Source organism: Babesia microti, chromosome IV (genome assembly GCF_000691945.2).
Source record: "Babesia microti strain RI chromosome IV, complete genome".
Taxonomy (NCBI): Eukaryota; Apicomplexa; class Aconoidasida; order Piroplasmida; family Babesiidae; genus Babesia; species Babesia microti.
In genome coordinates, this window is record NC_034969.1 from 1,502,060 (window position 1) to 1,521,748 (window position 19,689).

At 41.4% G+C, this 19,689-nt stretch overlaps 8 protein-coding genes across 8 annotated transcripts; 6 read left to right on the forward strand and 2 right to left on the reverse strand.

Annotated features, from left to right (window-relative positions):
* Positions 1-77: 77 nt before the first annotated feature.
* Positions 78-1,945, forward strand: BmR1_04g09035 (tRNA uridine 5-carboxymethylaminomethyl modification enzyme MnmG; the record flags this gene model as incomplete). Its single annotated transcript, XM_021482742.1, has 5 exons — positions 78-227; positions 250-407; positions 428-794; positions 816-1,092; positions 1,140-1,945. The coding sequence occupies 5 exons, from the start codon at positions 78-80 to the stop codon at positions 1,943-1,945; spliced, it is 1,758 nt and encodes a 585-aa protein (XP_021337911.1).
* BmR1_04g09040 (hypothetical protein) lies at positions 2,259-8,024 on the forward strand (the record flags this gene model as incomplete). The annotated part of the gene is made up of 1 exon (XM_012794937.1): positions 2,259-8,024. The coding sequence occupies one exon, from the start codon at positions 2,259-2,261 to the stop codon at positions 8,022-8,024; it is 5,766 nt and encodes a 1,921-aa protein (XP_012650391.1).
* Positions 8,025-8,240: 216 nt separating this feature from the next.
* On the forward strand, positions 8,241-10,073 carry BmR1_04g09041 (hypothetical protein; the record flags this gene model as incomplete). Its single annotated transcript, XM_012794938.2, has 5 exons — positions 8,241-8,953; positions 9,001-9,180; positions 9,202-9,379; positions 9,630-9,810; positions 9,886-10,073. The coding sequence occupies 5 exons, from the start codon at positions 8,241-8,243 to the stop codon at positions 10,071-10,073; spliced, it is 1,440 nt and encodes a 479-aa protein (XP_012650392.2).
* Positions 10,074-10,111: 38 nt separating this feature from the next.
* BmR1_04g09042 (hypothetical protein) lies at positions 10,112-10,701 on the forward strand (the record flags this gene model as incomplete). The annotated part of the gene is made up of 2 exons (XM_021482744.1): positions 10,112-10,633; positions 10,654-10,701. 2 exons carry the CDS (start codon positions 10,112-10,114, stop codon positions 10,699-10,701), a joined length of 570 nt encoding a protein of 189 aa, XP_021337912.1.
* Positions 10,759-12,590, forward strand: BmR1_04g09050 (WD repeat-containing protein 82; the record flags this gene model as incomplete). The annotated part of the gene is made up of 8 exons (XM_021482745.1): positions 10,759-10,814; positions 11,469-11,889; positions 11,912-12,034; positions 12,109-12,165; positions 12,186-12,360; positions 12,382-12,453; positions 12,475-12,525; positions 12,547-12,590. 8 exons carry the CDS (start codon positions 10,759-10,761, stop codon positions 12,588-12,590), a joined length of 999 nt encoding a protein of 332 aa, XP_021337913.1.
* A 139-nt stretch (positions 12,591-12,729) lies between these two features.
* On the forward strand, positions 12,730-15,803 carry BmR1_04g09055 (peptide alpha-N-acetyltransferase; the record flags this gene model as incomplete). Its single annotated transcript, XM_012794940.1, is given in 5 exon segments — positions 12,730-12,777; positions 12,798-12,876; positions 12,896-13,043; positions 13,108-13,306; positions 13,422-15,803. The coding sequence occupies 5 exon segments, from the start codon at positions 12,730-12,732 to the stop codon at positions 15,801-15,803; spliced, it is 2,856 nt and encodes a 951-aa protein (XP_012650394.1).
* Positions 15,841-18,076, reverse strand: BmR1_04g09060 (transcription initiation factor TFIIH subunit H4; the record flags this gene model as incomplete). The annotated part of the gene is made up of 2 exons (XM_012794941.1): positions 15,841-17,067; positions 17,465-18,076. 2 exons carry the CDS (start codon positions 18,074-18,076, stop codon positions 15,841-15,843), a joined length of 1,839 nt encoding a protein of 612 aa, XP_012650395.1.
* BmR1_04g09065 (conserved protein, unknown function) lies at positions 18,754-19,641 on the reverse strand (the record flags this gene model as incomplete). Its single annotated transcript, XM_021482746.1, has 6 exons — positions 18,754-18,772; positions 18,794-18,927; positions 18,948-19,157; positions 19,210-19,434; positions 19,456-19,542; positions 19,564-19,641. 6 exons carry the CDS (start codon positions 19,639-19,641, stop codon positions 18,754-18,756), a joined length of 753 nt encoding a protein of 250 aa, XP_021337914.1.
* Positions 19,642-19,689: the final 48 nt, after the last annotated feature.

The following is a 19,689-nucleotide window of genomic DNA, read 5'->3' on the forward strand; positions in this document are numbered from 1 at the left end:
AATTATCTTGCAATCCCTCAATTGGCGGCATTGGCAAGGGTAACTTGGTTTGTGAAGTTGATGCCCTGGATGGGATTATGGGCAAGGCGGCAGACATGGGTGCCATCCACTACAGGATGCTGAATGGCAGCAGGGGCCACGCCGTTAGGGGCCCCCGCACCCAGCAAGATAGGCAGTTATACAAGCTCGCCGTGCAGGAAATCCTTAACGATTATAACAACTTAACTGTGGGACAAACAACTTATTTAGATAATAGAGGATGAAGTTGAGGATTTGTCACTTCGCACTGACGACACTGGCGTTAGGGTTGACGGAGTAAAATTGAGAACTGGTACAATGAATGTGGACGCAGTGGTACTATCTACTGGTACATTTTTGGGAGGCCGCTGTCTTATAGGCAAAGAAAGGTGAGTTAGCCCTGAAATAGATTTTTTGGTGGACGATTATGCCGTTTGACAGGAGAATTTGAGAAACCTGCGAACCAGCTATCAGACACGCTTAAAAGGTTAAATTTACCAATATCACGATTCAAAACAGGCACTCCTCCTAGACTTTATCGCAATAGCATCGATTTTTCCAAGCTACAGGCCCAAGAATCTGATATTCCGTTTGCTTTTTCCTACATCAATACGCAGCCAAAGGTATTAGGCGATAAGAATTTGATATTGTGTCATCTTGTTAGGACCAACGAACAAGTTAAGGAGATAGTACTTAAGAATTTGGATAAATTGCCTGAGTATCATGGTGGTGGTTTGGGCAATGGCCCCAGATATTGTCCGTCAATTGCCAGTAAGGTAACAAAAATGTTTAAGCAGTTTGTTCGGTTCCCCAATGCTAATGATCACATAATTTGGCTTGAGCCTGAAGGTTTGGATTCGGATATTATTTATCCAAATGGTATTTCTGGCGCATTTCCCCCTGAAATACAAGAGAAAATAATGCACAGTATGCCAGGTTTAGCAAATGTTAAAGTGAAATCATATGCATATGATGTGGAGTACGACTATATAAATCCAAGATGTTTGAGGCATTCATTGGAATGTATTGATGTCAAGGGATTGTATCTAGCTGGTCAAATTATCGGCACAACAGGTAATCCTCGCCTATAAATTAATCATAGTTGAATTGATTTCACTTAGGTTATGAAGAGGCGGCGGCCCTGGGCCTAATTGCCGGAACGAATGCAGCCCTTAATAACGGTCCACCGTTTGTTATTGAACGCACTATGGGTTACATTGGAGTGCTGGTTGATGATTTAGTGCGTAAAGGGGTTAGCGAGCCATATCGCATGTTTACCAGCAGGGCTGAATACAGATTGTCGTTGAGGTATGACAACGCCGATCTGAGGCTTACTCCATTGGGGATCCAAATTGGCTTGGTAAGAGACAGAGAGAGGATTGATATGATAAAGGAGAAGTCTGCTAGATCTCAAGCTTGTCTTGATAGGCTCAATAGTTTCAAAATTGGCGGAGATAAGGCGATAGATAGCATTGTTTCTGGTCACGAATCATTGCAAACAGCTGAGAATAAAATTTTTGCCTCGATGTGTGACGGTTTTGAACTCAATAACACAATAGTTGAAAGTGATATTGACATACAACCAAACTACGATATGTTATTTACAACACTAGATGAATATAGGAAGGAAATCGGCAAATATATTAATACCAAAGTACCGCCGTGGTGTTGTGGTGTAGTAGAATCCACCATACGCTACTCGCCATATATACAACGTGATTACCATGCCAAAAATAGACTCAAAAGGGTGGAGGAGTACCTTATTCCCCCTGAAATTTCTTACACCGACAAACAGTTCAACTTCCTCTCTGCAGAAGAGATTGAGATACTGCAACGTCATAAACCGAGGTGTTTAAAGGATATGCTGGAGATTCAGGGAATTACTCCAGCGAGCGTTACAATGATAGCCTCACTGATATTTAAGTAGTCGACCTGGCATATTTGGCAGGTCATGATTAAATGTAGCTGCTTTCAAACAGAACATACACAGCGTATAGCGCGTCATAATTGATGGTAACTTTGTAGTTAGTCAGGCATGCGATAATTAGTAAGAGGGGTAAAGTGCGTAGAGGCTAAGGGCAAGGGCGGTAGACCGGCTAGACGGGGTAAGCCATAGCTACCCTACACAGTGAATATGTAAAGCACTTTAGGTTAATCAATTTACAGCATGTGTAAAGTGTGATATTGACATATAAACAAACAATTAAAATAGGTCTACGTTAGACCTATCAGTTTTAATTATGGACAAGATCAAAGCATTTGCAGAAAACAAGCTCGAGCAGTTTGGGTTGGTAAAGCAGTCCCAGCCACCTCCTGCGGCCCAGCCTGCACAACAGGCGCCGGCAGATTTGTCGCAAAACACAAATTTACCACAGACGAACGAAGAACCTTCGCAGCCCTCTCCACCGCCCCCAACGGCCGAGCAGGGCCACTCTGCGGAGCTGGACAGCCAGAACTCCAACGTTGCCTTCCAAGATTCGCCGATATATACCTTACCAGCGTTTTTGGACGCCATAAATGAGAAGGTTGAGGAGAGGGGCGACACTTCTGAGGAGCAAAAGTACTGGTCCTACCCCCGCCGTTGGATATTTACAATATCCGGAATTACCCTCGAAAACTACAACCCTGAGCCCTTGACTTGTTTTATTGAATTTAAAATAGGAGGTACCCGAACGGAATGCCGAGTGCAATCCAACACAGGTTCGGAAATTCGCATTTTACACAAGGGGGAGAATAAGAACTCGGTCCGCACGCCAATTGTGGACAATGTGACAACCACGGCTAGGCAATTTGATTTTACCTACACTGATGAATACAGAGGGAGTTATTTGGATTTGGAGGTTGAAAAGTTCAGTGTGAGGTTATGGAGATATCGGCGTTTCAGCATAAACGTATTAGAGGGCATGTACGAGGACCAGTTGCTAAACATTGCCAAGGGCCATGTCAAGCGCAAGGTAACACTGAAGGCTGACGATAAGCCCAGGGCTAAGCTATTGTTTTCAATATCGTTTCAGGAACTGTATGACTTTGAGCTATCGTTTCTCTCGTGGTCCGCTCATGGTATATTTTCGTCAAGTGCCCTTTCGCGAATTTTAGCCACAAAAGGCATTCCGGCACAGGAGAAAATGGCTGGGCGTAAGGGCAGGGCGATCCGTTCTGCCTCTAGTGGACATAGCTGGTTTGGCAGGCTGATGGGTGTTTTCCATATCTCCCATGGAGCGCCGCGAGGGCCAATAGGGGCGGGTGACAGAGAAGGTACCAACTTGGCTCCCACAGGGCAAAACTCTGAGGAAATGGCTGAAATAGACCAAAAAATATCAGGCAAAGCTGATTACGCAGAGCATCTGAAAGAGATAACAAACCATGCAGCTTCAGAGCTTTGTAGCAGTTCATTTGTAATTTTGCGAGATTTAGATGCGCTCAAGATGAAATTTTCATCATCATTTCAATTGCGTGTCAAACTAAAGGGCAACGGTGTGACAATTGGTAACTCCCTCAAAAGTGCAGAGTCAAAATCATTAAACAATACTTATGCGTGGGAGAATCTGGGAGAAATTTACTATCGAGGAACACGATCCGAACTCGAAAAATGCGTCCTGCAGATTTCAGTTGTTGATATTCAGGGTAAGAATAAGAACACTGTGGCATCCTGCCATGTACCCCTCCGGGTGGTAGTCGACCACCCCACTGTAAAAAAGGATTTTGAGCCACCTCTATGGCTAGTACACCAAGCTAAACTAGAAAAATGGACTGAATCTCTTAGCAACATAAATTTCGGTTACATACAGGGTATGATCCAAGTCTGTAACGTTCCTAGATACAGACAAAAGACTACATTCAATCCAGTTGTCCTTCATGAATCCGCTACAAACGGTGCCTCTGCCTATATAGTCGCCAATGTGGCACTGGATCAACTGGTGGCTGACCAGAAAGCCCTAGTAAAAATGATTGGGGCAGGGCTTGGGAGGAGAAATGGTGGCGATTTTAGCGCTCAATTGTTCGCAGAGCTCTCCTGGATGAATGTTATCTGCAGCGAAAATTTTGATCTGCGGATAAGTAACGGTTCCTGTGTAGATTTAAGAGCCAATCAATCCGCGTGTGAGATGGCCATCGGGGTAGACGATATCATGGGGTCCAAGCCCTCAGAGCTTACTATCTCCTCCGCGCCAGTCATACGGTTAGACATCTATGCCAGGGCATTCCTGGCAGACGGCGCCGGCGAGCCTGAGGGCACGAGTCAACTGAGCTGCCGTGTTGTCCACCTGGGAGGAAACTCTGTCTCTCCGGCGGAAATCTTTTATACATCTAAAGGGGCCCTCCGCCAAAAAATTAGCAAGGCACATTCGCTAGACCTGCCTTTGGCCCCTCCGGGGCACTCTAAGCGGGATAAACTCTACGAAACCCGCGGATTCACGGAACAACTACCGCTGGTACCCATGGGAGCCACGGCAACAGAAGATCTCCCATGTGTGCAGTTCTCCCTATGGACTTACCCACAGGTTCAGATCGTCACCGGTGAACGGCGAGTAGACACTCGTCAGACAAATAAAGGGAGAGTGGTTACTGGGCTAAATAGACAGTATAAAAGTTTCTATATGCGTTGTAGTGAATGCTGGGTAAAAGCGGCGCAATTATTAGGTACCGCGCCACTAAATCTCGAATGCACGCTCCAGGACGGTCAGCTGGTCTTCGTACAGTCACTTTTAGTGCCAATAATGCCGCCTTCACTACTTGACAATCCCAATTTCCTATTCCAGTTCATCCTCTCCATACCCTTCAGAAGCGATACTTCTCCTCGCCATGTACAGACTCCATATTTCACCCTCAAACTGCGTAGGGGCAACCTCCTGGACCATGCCATACTCTTCGCCTGCCTGCTCCTAGGGCTATCCAGAAAACATGACCCAAAGTTACTCATCCCAGCCGGGGGGGCTCCAAACCTCTATGCCTGCGGAAGGCTTGCCGTAGACATAGCGGGAGAGACCTTCTTCTTTGACGTTGCTAGTGGAACTAGGACCAGTGCCCGTTCCAGGGGCGCTAATACCGCTCCCCCAGGCTATATCATCACATCCACCAACGCTTATATGGTCATCCGCCCCGCCCAGGGCGATTCTATATCTGATATGATCGCCCACTCCTACTCTTTTTTCCCCTGTTTTGAGGATGATAAGTCTCCCTTTTGTTTAGAGGGCTTTGCTGCCACCTCATGCTGGCATTTTGATCTTGCTGCTTTTTCTGGGCTTATGCCTCAATCTGAGGCCATAGCAACCGGGAAAATTCTTGAGATGCGCTTGGAAAAGGCTATAAATACTCATAGGAGTGCGCAAAATCTCCAAACGCGATGGAACAAAGACTCTTTGCTCTGTGAATACCTAGCCAAGGGCTCCAGCCTGCTCTTCCGGGTAAAATCTAGCGTTAGTGAAATAGAACAAATCGCTAGGGCTGAGTTCTGTGAGTGGAAGGAGGCCCTTTGTTCTAAGGTACCACCCTCACATCAGATTATTTGCAGGTCCTTCACTTTCCTTGATACTAACGTGGGGCTACTTATGGACACATTGAAGGCCAATATGGGAGGGTATATTGACTCCCGTGATGATAATGCCTCCTTCTCCCACTCAGTTTCCGTCTTTGCCCTACCTTCTGGACTTATAGTCGTATACCTTATGTTCCTTATCTCTGTAAAAATACATGAACGTGACAGGCGTAAACTAGTTTACATGGAACGTCTACGGAATAGAACCGCCCCTCCTGAACTTATCTCTAAAAAATCAAACCTCTCGGATATGTTAGAGGAGTCTCCAGAAGCATTAAAGTCCGATGAGTGCCTCAACCGCAGCAAATCTAGACATAAAGAAGAGGAGGGTACAGGGCATAAGACCCATCGCAGCAAATCTAGACATAAAGAAGAGGAGGGTACAGGGCAAAATACCCACCATAGTGAATCCGTCAATAAAGAAGAGGAGGGTTCAGGGCATAAGACCCACCGCAGTAAATCTAAGCATAAAGAGGAGCCCCCCTCCCCTATACCTTGCGATGAATATGAAGATCGACCCCTAGATACCGCCACATACGGATCTTCCAATCTTCTGAATGAAGAAGAAATCGTTACAAGTGCTTACCGGTTGGATGATTTTATATCTCCTTCCGATGATGCCTATTCCTTGGATGGGCCCTCGTCGTTACCCGTAACCTCCACCAATGGCCTCTCGAATGTGGCAGTAGAAGGCTTTGAAAATGATTCACCAATATTAATTTGCCCTCAGCCAGAAGAAAATGTGGATGTTGATCCATTGGATGATAAATCTAAGCATAAAGAAGAGGAGGGTACAGGGCATAAGACCCATCGCAGCAAATCTAGACATAAAGAAGAGGAGGGTACAGGGCATAAGACCCACCGCAGCAAATCTAGACATAAAGAAGAGGAGGGTTCAGGGCATAAGACCCACCGCAGCAAATCTAGACATAAAGAAGAGGAGGGTTCAGGGCATAAGACCCACCGCAGCAAATCTAGACATAAAGAAGAGGAGGGTTCAGGGCATAAGACCCACCGCAGCAAATCTAGACATAAAGAAGAGGAGGGTTCAGGGCATAAGACCCATCGCAGCAAATCTAGACATAAAGAAGAGGAGGGTTCAGGGCATAAGACCCACCGCAGCAAATCTAGACATAAAGAAGAGGAGGGTACAGGGCAAAATACCCACCATAGTGAATCCGTCAATAAAGAAGAGGAGGGTTCAGGGCATAAGACCCACCGCAGTAAATCTAAGCATAAAGAGGAGCCCCCCTCCCCTATACCTTGCGATGAATATGAAGATCGACCCCTAGATACCGCCACATACGGATCTTCCAATCTTCTGAATGAAGAAGAAATCGTTACAAGTGCTTACCGGTTGGATGATTTTATATCTCCTTCCGATGATGCCTATTCCTTGGATGGGCCCTCGTCGTTACCCGTAACCTCCACCAATGGCCTCTCGAATGTGGCAGTAGAAGGCTTTGAAAATGATTCACCAATATTAATTTGCCCTCAGCCAGAAGAAAATGTGGATGTTGATCCATTGGATGATAAATCTAAGCATAAAGAAGAGGAGGGTACAGGGCATAAGACCCATCGCAGCAAATCTAGACATAAAGAAGAGGAGGGTACAGGGCATAAGACCCACCGCAGCAAATCTAGACATAAAGAAGAGGAGGGTTCAGGGCATAAGACCCACCGCAGCAAATCTAGACATAAAGAAGAGGAGGGTTCAGGGCATAAGACCCACCGCAGCAAATCTAGACATAAAGAAGAGGAGGGTTCAGGGCATAAGACCCACCGCAGCAAATCTAGACATAAAGAAGAGGAGGGTTCAGGGCATAAGACCCATCGCAGCAAATCTAGACATAAAGAAGAGGAGGGTTCAGGGCATAAGACCCACCGCAGCAAATCTAGACATAAAGAAGAGGAGGGTACAGGGCATAAGACCCATCGCAGTAAATCTGCCCACAAAAAGCGTCCATCAGAATCATACGGTGGGAATCGCCACCTCAACGAAACAGAGTTGTTACCTGAAGGCACCATCGCAAACCCAAGTCATGAAATCACCAATGAAGTGGTGAAAACACACTCCTATTCCAGCTATTCCTCCCCAATTAAATCCCTACTCAACAGCCTCGATGCATTTCTCCCTAAATATGCCACTAATGATGGAGTAAATGCAGTTGATTCTGAGAATTTGGACAAGGCTCTATCCAAGACTCCAGAAACGAACAAAGGGCTTTTTGAAATAGCTGAGGGTGATATATCCCCAGTGGTTGCACCAGAGGCCATGTTTCAAATGCCTAAAATCAACAATACATATATGGAACCGCAAGATAATACGTGCGAAATAAGGGATGAGGGTTCGAATCAGTCGGAAATTGCAATAAACCTATTCAGAAAGTCCAGCACAAAAGATTTTCCCGGAAATAATTCTCGAGACGATAATAGCGGATCTAGTGACGATCTTTTTAGGAGGTTCTTTTAACTCTACTTCATATTGACCTGCCTAATGGCATGGCAACAGCGGCATGTGTATATTAAATTTTGAGCACATCTCTTGTAAAGTGTCTATAGATTGTTTGTCATTCGTGCGTATAGATAGAGGTCCATGATCTGTTGACATACCCTACACCCAGTCGCTATCTCTGTGTGTCCCTGGTACTTCCACCCACTCCTAGCATAAATTTCCCTTTGTATCACAATGACAAACTACACACCGAGTACTGATGGCGCCAATCGAATGGTTATGGAACAGGTTACATTGCCCAACGGCCAGCATAACTCGGATAACATCAGCGAATCCAATGGTACGGAATTAAATGCCACTGTCAAACCTTCGCCCTTAACCTATAGTATCCTTGCTAATTCGTCTTTTGACCTGCTCTTTCCCCCTAGGGATACAGACTACAATAGGGACCTGGCCATGGCCCTATTCAAGGCCGAGATGGAGTATCAGGAAATCAAGTCTCTCATTAATTTACACCGTCACGAGGCGATCGGATACATTATGGATTCCTCTCTGGGCGGTTCCAACCGCGCTATACGCAAGGATACTGCTAACGGCTGTATCCCATTCAAGCGCAATGCTTTCAAGATAAGGTGCAGTGCAGATGGAACAAATTGCCAATGTCCAGATGGTTACGTGCCATGCAGTCACAACAAGGTAATGGCCGGCTATTCACAATGGAAAACGGCACTGGTGGACGTTTGTAGTGGAAGTAAAAGGGGTGATATTCTAATAGTAGGCAAGTTATTCAATGTGTACAATTGTGACGGTGTATTAGTTGACCGGAAAGGAGTCGTTATTGGTCCCAAGAGCGAGAAGATAAAGGATGAAGAATTGTGCGATCTTTGCGATATGGCGGATGTAATTTTATGCAGACGTAAGACATCATTGTGCGAAGTTACTCAATGGTGGGTATAATTAACTGTATAATTTTTGTATGATTGTATTAACTCAGGTCCGAATGGTCAGGCTGTTCCAGGCCCTGTGGTCCTGGCACACAGCAAAGGTTTAGAATTTTTCTTAATGACGAATGTGAGGGTGAATACAATGAAGATACTCGCAATTGCCAATTGGGTGAATGTCCCCAGCGAATTCCCTATTCGTCTTGCAGGTTAATGAAGCTGCCAGAAAATGAGTAGGCATATTATTGATTTAGCAATTCTACTCATGGGATGTACGATGCCACAATCTATGGGTGCTACTGTCCTATGCAGGGCTACATTGCCTGTTCGGCTGAGGAGGCATTGAGTAACGAGGGAAGCTGGATGGAGGATTTTTTAAAGCATAGGGATAATTACATTGATTCGTTAAATTACAGAAGATTATTTCCGAAAGTAAGTGTGTTTTTATATGGGCTATTGTTGTCTGATAACGCTCAGAAGTAATGTTTTGACAATTAATTCGAATGGTCTATATGGTGGTAATTGTGTTAATTGGATTATTGAATGACTATACCGTACTATTATCTAAAGTTACCAGGTGTTTGGTTTCGTCTAATGATGTTAGTAAATAAATTTTGTTATAAATGAAAATTTTTATTTATTAGTTATATTATATGTTGATTTTCATGTTGTTTATATCTAGGGTTTGGAACGAAAGCACCTCAACCACCTGAGCTCTAGCTATAAAGTGTTGTTGAGAGGAGGGGTGGTCGTTGATGGTTCTATGGCATGGTCAATTGCCTCCGAGTTCAATTTATACGGTCTTTGCAGGCCCGGTGCTCCTGTGCTTTGCAGGGAGAATGTAGACTATGAAATGGTACAGGGTAGGTAAATACGAGCATATTAGTATATGCCAATAATACACTATTTTAGTTAAAATAACAAAAAAAATCACCCAGGCTCTTCATTTGCCCAATTTGCGTTTAAGCCAAGCCATGACAATGCGATGAGCAGGCTCTCCTCTACCCATTACTCAATATTCCTCGCACTTGTCGGAGTGCTATCCTTGCTACTCTACATCCTCTCTAAGATGGTTTCAATCAGAAAGCTATTCAATCCGCTGAAAAATAAATTCAAACAATCGTAGTTAGCTGCTACTTTCAGTAGACGGGTCCTGGGGTGTTTATGCACAGTAACCCAACTGACGATTCCTGTGATTGCATCGGCTTAGGTGCGTTAAAAGCTAGCAACTGCAATTGTACAGCCCATAAATTTAGCACCTTTCCCAATAAGTCCCCGCCAGATTCGCAAAGTTGTAGTAGCGAATGTATACTAGCGCCTGTATACATCATCCATACGCATGACATACAAATAATCTTTGGCGAATCGCTAGACAAAGTTACTTATACTCTTTACTGTCAGCCTATCTGGGCCATTTGCCTCCACGGCACGGTAAAATCCCTTGACGCTTCCAGGGGTATACTCGAGTTAGTAGACCAAAGCAACAAATCCCTACAGATTGAACTGGATTTAGAGGAACTATTCATTGCTAGCAAACTTAGCGGGCTGAGGGTGGAAAGGAGGTCCTTAGTTAGCGTGGTTTGTCGTGTTTTGCATGTCGTTGTTGGCCGCAACGCCTACATTCGATTTAAGGCGGAGAAGATCAACGGCATAACACGAGATAGCCTACACAAGTGGGATAGAATAGTAAGTCAAGGTTAATTTAGGTTAGTGATTGGCGAAATAGGATAACTCATAGTTGCACTACTATATAAACATTTGTTGAAAATTATAATTAAAACTGGATTTATGGATATTTACAATTTTTAAAGATGGCTAATTTGAACGCTTTCGCAAGGACTACACTTGATCCTGAAGTTTTGCAGAGGTAATTTGAATTACAATATCGTGATTAGATAAATTGCTCGTAAACCCAATTATACTGTGTGATGTAATATATTTTGCTTGTCGGTATTTATGCCGGTTATAAACATATTTTTATGGATAATTAACCCTAAACCCAAATACCAATCCCAGCTTGCTGCCTCAAATATAATGGGTGTGTTACCGCCATTCCAATGGAGTGTGTTTTTTCAAGAAATTAACCTATCTACGACTCAACCACATCAAAGTCCATGCGGTAATGAATTGGGCCGTTGGATATTTGCCTGTAAAAGCACACTCGTCAAATTATGTAAAGGGAATTGACACAAAATTTCACGCTGTGACGCGTCGGCGTCTCGAGAGGAAAATATAATGTACTAGATTGTGGGATGGTCACTTCTAATCAATTTTACAATCTGATTTCCATCTCGATATCAATATACTGACCAACATTATCACATAGGACAAGGTACTATGTATTGCCAAGGCTCAAACATAACTAGTGCTGGGGAATAGCACTGGTTGTAGGTATAGGGGGCATTATAAATAGATAATATTTATATGACTAACATGCGGCGTTCACATAAATATTATTTCCAAATGGAATGTACATACTTAATTTGATAAATAATGTATAACAAATGGCTGTATAATATAGCATGAGGGTAACCCGGGTCTTCAAGGGCCGTTTCAGCTCGGTGAATGGAATGGATTGGGACAAAGGCGGTGACACCTTAGTCGTCTCGTCCAATGATGAATCCATACAGATTCTTCCCCTGGCTAAATCAGATGTATCTAAGATACTACACAGCAAGAAGTATGGCGTGGAAATGGTCAAGTTTTGCCATCAGGGAGCTAAGCAGGTGCTTTGCTCATCACGCACCACAACTTGTTATAAGGGTAATCATGCTGTGAGGCTTTGGGATTTGGTAGAAAACAAGTATATTCGCAATTTTGCCACTCCAGCCCCACTAGTTAGGTTGACGGGGATATCAGTCCATCCATTCCGTAACCTAATGCTTACAACTTGCCAGGATCATGTGGCTCGTTTTTTTTCCTTGGATTCTGAGACGCCACTGGTAAGCTACTTAGTTTACATAGGCAAGCTTCAAATCTGAGTGTGGTGAAGGGCATCCCATCGCCGGATTTGATAAGGACGATCTTATATTCGCCGTATATAACGGTAACGGTGGTATCAGGTTGTATGATCTGAACAAATTCACGGTGGGTCAATTGTACAATGATAATGTATAAGCACGCTTGTACATTAATCACAATGTTATTATGTAGTGACGTAGGAACCATTCAACACTCTAAATATAAAATCACTGCTGGAGGCCAATGAACACCCGCTGGTAAGTAAACTCCAACTAAGAACCTGACCTTCTGCCCTACAGGCAAGAAGATCGTATGCAGCACCAACAACCACCGCATCCTAGTCATTGATTCATTCTACGGCCATGAGATATTTACTTGCAACTATGGAGATAGAAATTCCAAATCTTTATGTATCCCAATTATTACTCCCGACGGAAAATACATCTTCTGTGGTAATTATTGAACTTACCTAGGCGGCCTTGATTCCAAGATCCACTGTTGGAATGAGCAAGGAGAAAAGGTTATTGAATTGTCTGGGCATGAGGGTATAGAAAGAGCTCACTCAGGTCCCCCATCTGTTCTAGCATTCAACCCCAAAAGGGCCATTCTTTCTTCAGGTAAATACTGCGTGAGGCTAGGCTGTGTCAATGTGGCCTTGTGGCAGCCAGATATAACATTGTGATGACACTTTAAATTAGTTGCCGATGCGTTAATTTTGTAGAAAATATAGCCTTATTTGCATAATCCAAAACTTACTAATCTTGCATTATCACTAGATAACCCACACTAGTGGTGGGTGGATTCCTGCATATTGGTTTACTATGGCAGGTCTACCCACGAGGGAGGCTTCCGCCTTCAAAATTATGATGGTAATATGGCCATGATCTAGGGGCTGTATGACAACAAAAATTATTCTAAAGCGCTTAAGACAGCGGAACAGATACTGAAAAAATGCCCAAAGCATGGGGGTATCACGCTTTAACTTAGAAACCAATGCTATGAAGGCCCTGCTCATTTACTACTCGGACTCAAATAGCAAAGATGAAGCGCTAAATATTGCGAAAGAGGCAATAAAACTGGACATTAAATCCAGTTTGTGCTGGCATATTTTGGCTATTATTTACAAGGGCAATGGGTAAGTTAGTAACAGTCTAATTATGTTAACAATTCACCTTAATAATTTTACACCTCTAATTCAGTGAATTTGAAGAAGCTGTCAAGTGCTTTTCTCAGGCTTCCAAAATAGATCCTGTCAATCAACGATTGTTGAAGGAATCTTCGATTATTTACTTGAAGTTGGGACAAATTGAGAACTTCCGCAAGACAAGGGCGGAACTATTAAAGTTGAGACCGGGAAATATCCATGATTGGATTGTTTTTGCTTTTGCCTGTGACCTGGTGAGCACTATCCACATTATAATAATCACATAATGAATACATAATATCGGTTTATCTTACTTTAATATAACGCGTGATTTATAAAATTATTTTAAATATTATCTATTTAATATAGTCATGTAAAACTGGCATGGCAGTTGAAGCACTAGCCGAGTGCAGTAAACAGTTCAACAAATACGAGATCCTAGGTGAACAAGAGAAGAGTGAAGTCATTCTATATAATGCCACCTGCATGGAAACAATAGGGCAGTACAGCCAAGCTTACGAACTCCTAGAATCAATGGAACAGCATATTCTGGACAAGACTGCATACTATAGCATCTTGGGTAGGTTGGCGATCCGCCTCAATTATCAAGACAAGGTCCACGGTATTTATAAACAGCTATTTGAGATAAACTGTGAGAATCTGCCGTGTGCCTTGATTCTTTTGGCAACACATCCTAATCATATCCTCTCCCAATTGTTTAACAACTATGACCTTCTGGCACTAAAAACGGCTATTATGGATGCTGAAATGGCGCCCAGTGCAAAAATGCGTATTTATCGTGAAAATCTCTCAATATTCAGTGGTGAATCCTCCTCCTGCAGGCCAAAAGTGGAGTGTGACTACGCCGCCTATTGTTTGTATAATTCAACGCCCATTATATTGGGGGATCAGGTATTTGACATATATAAAACCTCTCCCGGTTGGTCAATTCCACAACGACAGTACATGATACTGGATCGTTTTTCATCATATTTTGCTAAAATTCCATTCCGAGACCTGTTTGTTTCCAGTTATCACTGTCAAACACATCTTCCATTCAGTTCTCCCAATTTTTCGAAGAGTAAAAATCCTTTTTATTATCGCACTAATTCTTTTAAAAAATGGGATGATTACCCCGCCTTTATACAAACCAGGCAACTCGAAATTGAAGAATTTGAGGCCGTCTCGGACGCCTTAAAAGAGTTCCAAATTGAATTCCCCAAGTCCCATCTCCTTGAACAGCTTAAAATTGCCCTGATGCCCACGGGCACGTACAAGGATTACTGTAGTCAATACTTGGACAAATTTTTCAACCGTGGGGTATTCAATCTGTACCAGTATCTGGATAACATTCTCACATTAGATAAACTACTGGTTACCCTTGATGTGTGTAATGAATTGATCAAAACTAGTGACAAATTGCATTATAAACTATCTGTAACCATGCTATTGTCCAACCTACACCATATCCTTGGAAACAGTAACAAGTCGCTAATACTCATAGATGAATCTATTGCTGAAGCGCCCACGTGCCTAGATTTACTTACCCTTAAGGCCAGAATATTGAGAGATTTGGGCAATTCTAACATCGCTGCAGATTGTCTAGTATCCGCTTGCAAAATTGACATGTTCGAAAGGGATACCAGTGCCTTCTGTGCCCGAATGCTGGCTAGGGACGGAAGAATTGAAGCGGCTATTAATGAATGGACCAATTATCTCAGACATGAAATTGATGAGTACAAGAAAGAACACAGCATAGACATCTCATCTATGCGTTTTGAAAAGGAAGTCGTTCGTGGCTATTTGTCCAACAAGCAATACGAGTTGGCTTTTAATAGGTGCTCAAAAGTATTAGATCAGTTCTTCGAATGCAATGACGAGCAAGGAGATTTCTACAATTACTCTATTAACCGCCTCTCGTTCATCTCATTCAAGTCTTACATATATGCCATGGACGATTTGTTCAACTCAAACTACTTTCAGCACTTTCTGAAGATCTATCTTAATGTAGGTATAGATCATTCTTTATTGGCTAGAGATAGGGCCAATACGATACTATCTCGCTGTCATAACTGTCTAGACCCCGGGACAATTTTGGCCCTATACAAAACTTCATTTTCAGTGGCCACCAGGTATTGCGATGGATACTTGTATCGATTGCAGTGCTTATACCGGATTCTACAGTATGGAATATACACTAGGCACTCGATAATAATGGTGAATCACTTTCTTATACATGTCAAACTCGATAGCTCAATTCTTAATGACTACCAGCTTTCATTTACTAGAGAAATTATCTCCCTCATTTACAGCCAATTACGCCAATCAGAATATATAAATTCCACTGGAAACCCAGTTCTCAATGGCAAAGCCAATGGGCCTCATCTGACATGTGGACAACCCCCAACATTCAATTCAACTGAAGAAATCGACATAGATAGCTTGCATCAGTTGCTAATAAATAACGCGGTTAAATATATAAAGGGCGAAAAAAATATTAGACTCGCGTTCGCACTCTGCCTAGGATTGTTTGAGTGTGAGAGTGTAATTGATAAGCATAGGGCACTGCTGGAAGACTTGCTAAAGTTTGCAGAAAAACTATTCAATTTTAACAATAAATTGAATCCGCGCAAATATCTCAGCCTCATCACCAAAGCCCAGGAACTGGGTCTTGATACTACCAACTTGCTTGACCTTACTAAAAAACTTTATAACCTATCCGGAACCTATGCAAACGGTGGTGATATTTAATAATTAGTTAAAATCACATGTACACAATCCAATATGATTAGTGCTTATGTTTCAATTCTTTGAGGGACCTGATAAATTCAATCACTTCGTCCTGGGCATCACCTTTGCAGGCCAGGTACTTTTCTCTAATAAGCCAATCTTGAAACTCTTTGGAACTTGGATTATCAGGCCAAGTGGTATAGTGGAGGAGATAATTTTTACTCTCAGCCCACCTGACTGTGTGTTGAAATAACTCAGGGAGATATTCTTGCTCCCATTTCTTAATTAGTACACACTGTTCTAGTGATATTCTGTTCCGTTCCGCCTCCCACATGTTAAGCTGCGTCACTACATTGTTGGGCAAATAAGATCCCCCCTCCCTAACATTTTGTAGTAAAATAGGATGCGAATGTGTCTCCAGAAATTGACAAATTTGCTTGGCAGTTATGCCAGCGCGAAAAGCTGCGTGGGCACTAGCACGTGTTAGGACGCCAATAACCAGATTCGGTGTCCTAGATTGTAACTCACAAAGATGTGCTAGTACATTTATTTGAAGTGGAGATGCAGTGTAAACGTATACTTTGAAATTACTTTGTACAATTATACCAGACTCAAGATTGTGCCTCATCCGGGGAACTGCTGTTTCAGTTTCATTCAATAGATAGGGAGAGAAATAGTGATTGGGGATTTCTAATTTTCTGGAGGAAAAATCCGCAGTTGTAATAGCTGAAACTAGTGATAGTGGCTCAGACATATGGCTCCTAAACAATAGTGCATGAGGTGCTGCAAAATATATCTTATCGCGCCTAATATTATGGATCCCACTATCCAGATCAATCGACGACTCATCGCAATCCAATTTCGGTTGCCATAAAATTCCAAGGTCCACTGCAAAGCGTAAAAACCTTTTCTGTGCCTTAGTCAACCCTTTAGAGCTTATTGGTTGGCCGATTGTTAATTGGGACAGCGTGAGAATGAAATATATAATGTCTGTGACGTTCTTTTCTGCCTCCTCCAAATTTAGTGTATCTTTAGCACCAGCAGTTGAATTTTGCAGCGGATATTCATCAGCTGTAGATGTGGAATCCATATCATCTGCCAATTTAACATTTGTGAGCTTGCCCATGTCATAAAGATATATAAATTCCAATATCAGAGAATTGAGCTGTGAACGGGTGTCTCTCAGTAGCCATGAAAGGGCTTGGCGAGACATACCTACTGTTTGAAATGTTTGAGATACAGTGGAATTGCTGGGTTTGAATACCAATTTGTGGCGCTTGAGTGTCTATATTACATGATATAACAAATTAGGCATTCATAAATTATCTATAAAGGACATGCATAAACAATCGCATCAATAAATACATATATACATGAGTGTGTAATTTTGATATCTAATTATTCTAGTGTAAAAATAATATCAGATTTCAAACTTATCACTATTTTTTGGAAATTTTCACTATGATCATGGTTGTTATTGTATTAATTTTCCTCTTTTATTAAAAATATATGGGGGTTTCAAAACAAAGCTTAACGAGGCAAATATACTATGTGTGAGTGTTTATTGTTATATGGGCTTGCAGTGCCGTTTAATTATATCCATAAAAATTTCAAGAACTTTTGACATTAAAAACGATAAAATTATGTAAAAATTCGAAACTTAAGTGTCTATAGTAACTTACTGTGATAACATCTTCTGCGATAATGGCGGATTTGCCTTGTGAGTCAGGATTGATTTGACTGATCCTTTGGGCTGATTTGGCAACCTTCTTCCTAAACTCAATGGACACTATGTATCTAAGAATCAATTCCCATCTATGTCTAGAGTAATCGAACAGCATTGATTTACTCAAATTTTTATACAAATCGCAATTTAGATCATCGACGTTAAGCGGTGTGATCTCGTCGCTCGTCTGTTTATAATCTTTTCCCAGTACGCAACGTAATAACCCTTCTCTAAAATCATCCTGAAGTTTATATTGGTTTAGCATGGTAGATTTCCCACCAACTGCAGTGGTTGGTGATTGTGCTGGAGTGACCGTTAAGGCATAGCAAGAAACAAGTCTAAATAAAGTGCTATTTAGTTCGGTAGCATTTCCTGGTTTGAACCACAATCTCAATGCTCTTTCAGATACAGGTTGCGCGAGGAATAACAATCTGAAGACCACTAGCTGTTCTAGTTCGGTGAAGGAACGGAAGATCGAGAGGAAGGTGGCATTTCCACGAAATAGTTTTATCCATACATTCAATCCCAAATGCCGTAGGTAGTCGTATACATCTAAAACCCTACTCATTATGCCAACGCCACACTAGGTGTCATGCCACCCACATTCATAACCACCTTATTAACTGCCTATGTATATCATTATATCAGATATTACACTTGTTAAAGTTTGATATTTCGTTGAATTATTATCTTTAGATGCATTTATAACAATATAATAAAATAGTTGTGCATCTAATATGTGTATTTCTGACAAGTTGTATACATTTTCATAAAATCATTTGTTGTAATTCCCGTCATTTAATCACTACTTATATTGATCGCTAAATTTGGGGTTGTAATTAAACTGTCAATTATTAACTATCATTCATTATCAATTAGTCGATCTATATTTAGAATTTGAGTAATACTACGAGGATAATACATTTATTGTTAAAATAAACAATTATTATATGACTATTAAATACTTTAAATCAATTCTGTAGTAATTATACAAATAATTAAGTGGTGCGTTTAATTATTTTTACAAATATATTATATTTCTTTTAATTCATGTATAAATGTATCGATTGTAATTTTATCCAATATTTATATTATAACCACAAATGTGTACGATAATGCATAATTGTTTTAAAACATGTTCCAAAGTTTTCAATTTGTAAGTGGTTCTAAAATAAAAAGTAAAAACCATGTGGTTATTATACAATTAAACGATAACTTCAACAAATAAATGCATAAATATGTTTATTATATCATAGACATGAACCTAAATTAATTAATCGCATACTTTCTGAGAGAATCAAACTGCATTTGCCACTTGGCCCTATCCTGTTGAGTTTTGAACATAAGGAAGTATGAGGTATTGCCCACAATTATTTCCAAACAGCGAGTGTCATCTATTTTTGTCTTTGCACTGGTAATCTAAGTGAAATGTTATTTACCTTTTTCATAATAATTGTACCTAATGGGGTTCCTGTATTTTCGCTTGCATTATATTTATCTTTTGCCTTGTACCACTCCAATTTGTTACCGTCAGTCGAAATTGTGATTTTGACTTTTTCATAAAAGATGGCCGTCTTAAATTTAATTTCAGTTGTTAACATCTTTTTAAATTCTATAAGTTTGCTAATTCTTAAATCCTTTGCAGATTTCTATATTAGATATTTATTAACTAATTAAGATAAAATGTGTAACAAAACGTACCGAAGTTACACTGTCATCGATGTCAGAGTTAGATTGTTCATCTTCAATTTGTGACTTGAAGTTCTTAGCAGAATATGTAGGCCGCCTTTTATTTGATCGAGATTCCATGTTTGCTGATTTGCCCTGGTGTACATTCCTAACAAAGGTACTAGGGCCAGATTTGCCATCTAAGTCTGATACACATTGAGAAACTAATGGATTGTTTAGTGTGTATTTGTCATTACTCTACTTAAACCCGTTATATACCTGTACAATAAAAAGTTCTTCGCCGAAAAACGGTAAGAAAGCCCCGGATGAGATACCAAACGCTCGTTTCGGATCTCCATAAATTGGCTAGGTTATGTAAAACATTACATAATTTAATCTATTTGGAAATAAAGGTCCGTCAGGGACACGTTTGGACCAGTCTGGTAAACTAGAGCTATTACCCATAGACGAATATATATAGGAAGAGCGCTGTATAAGTGTTAGTGGGGAAGT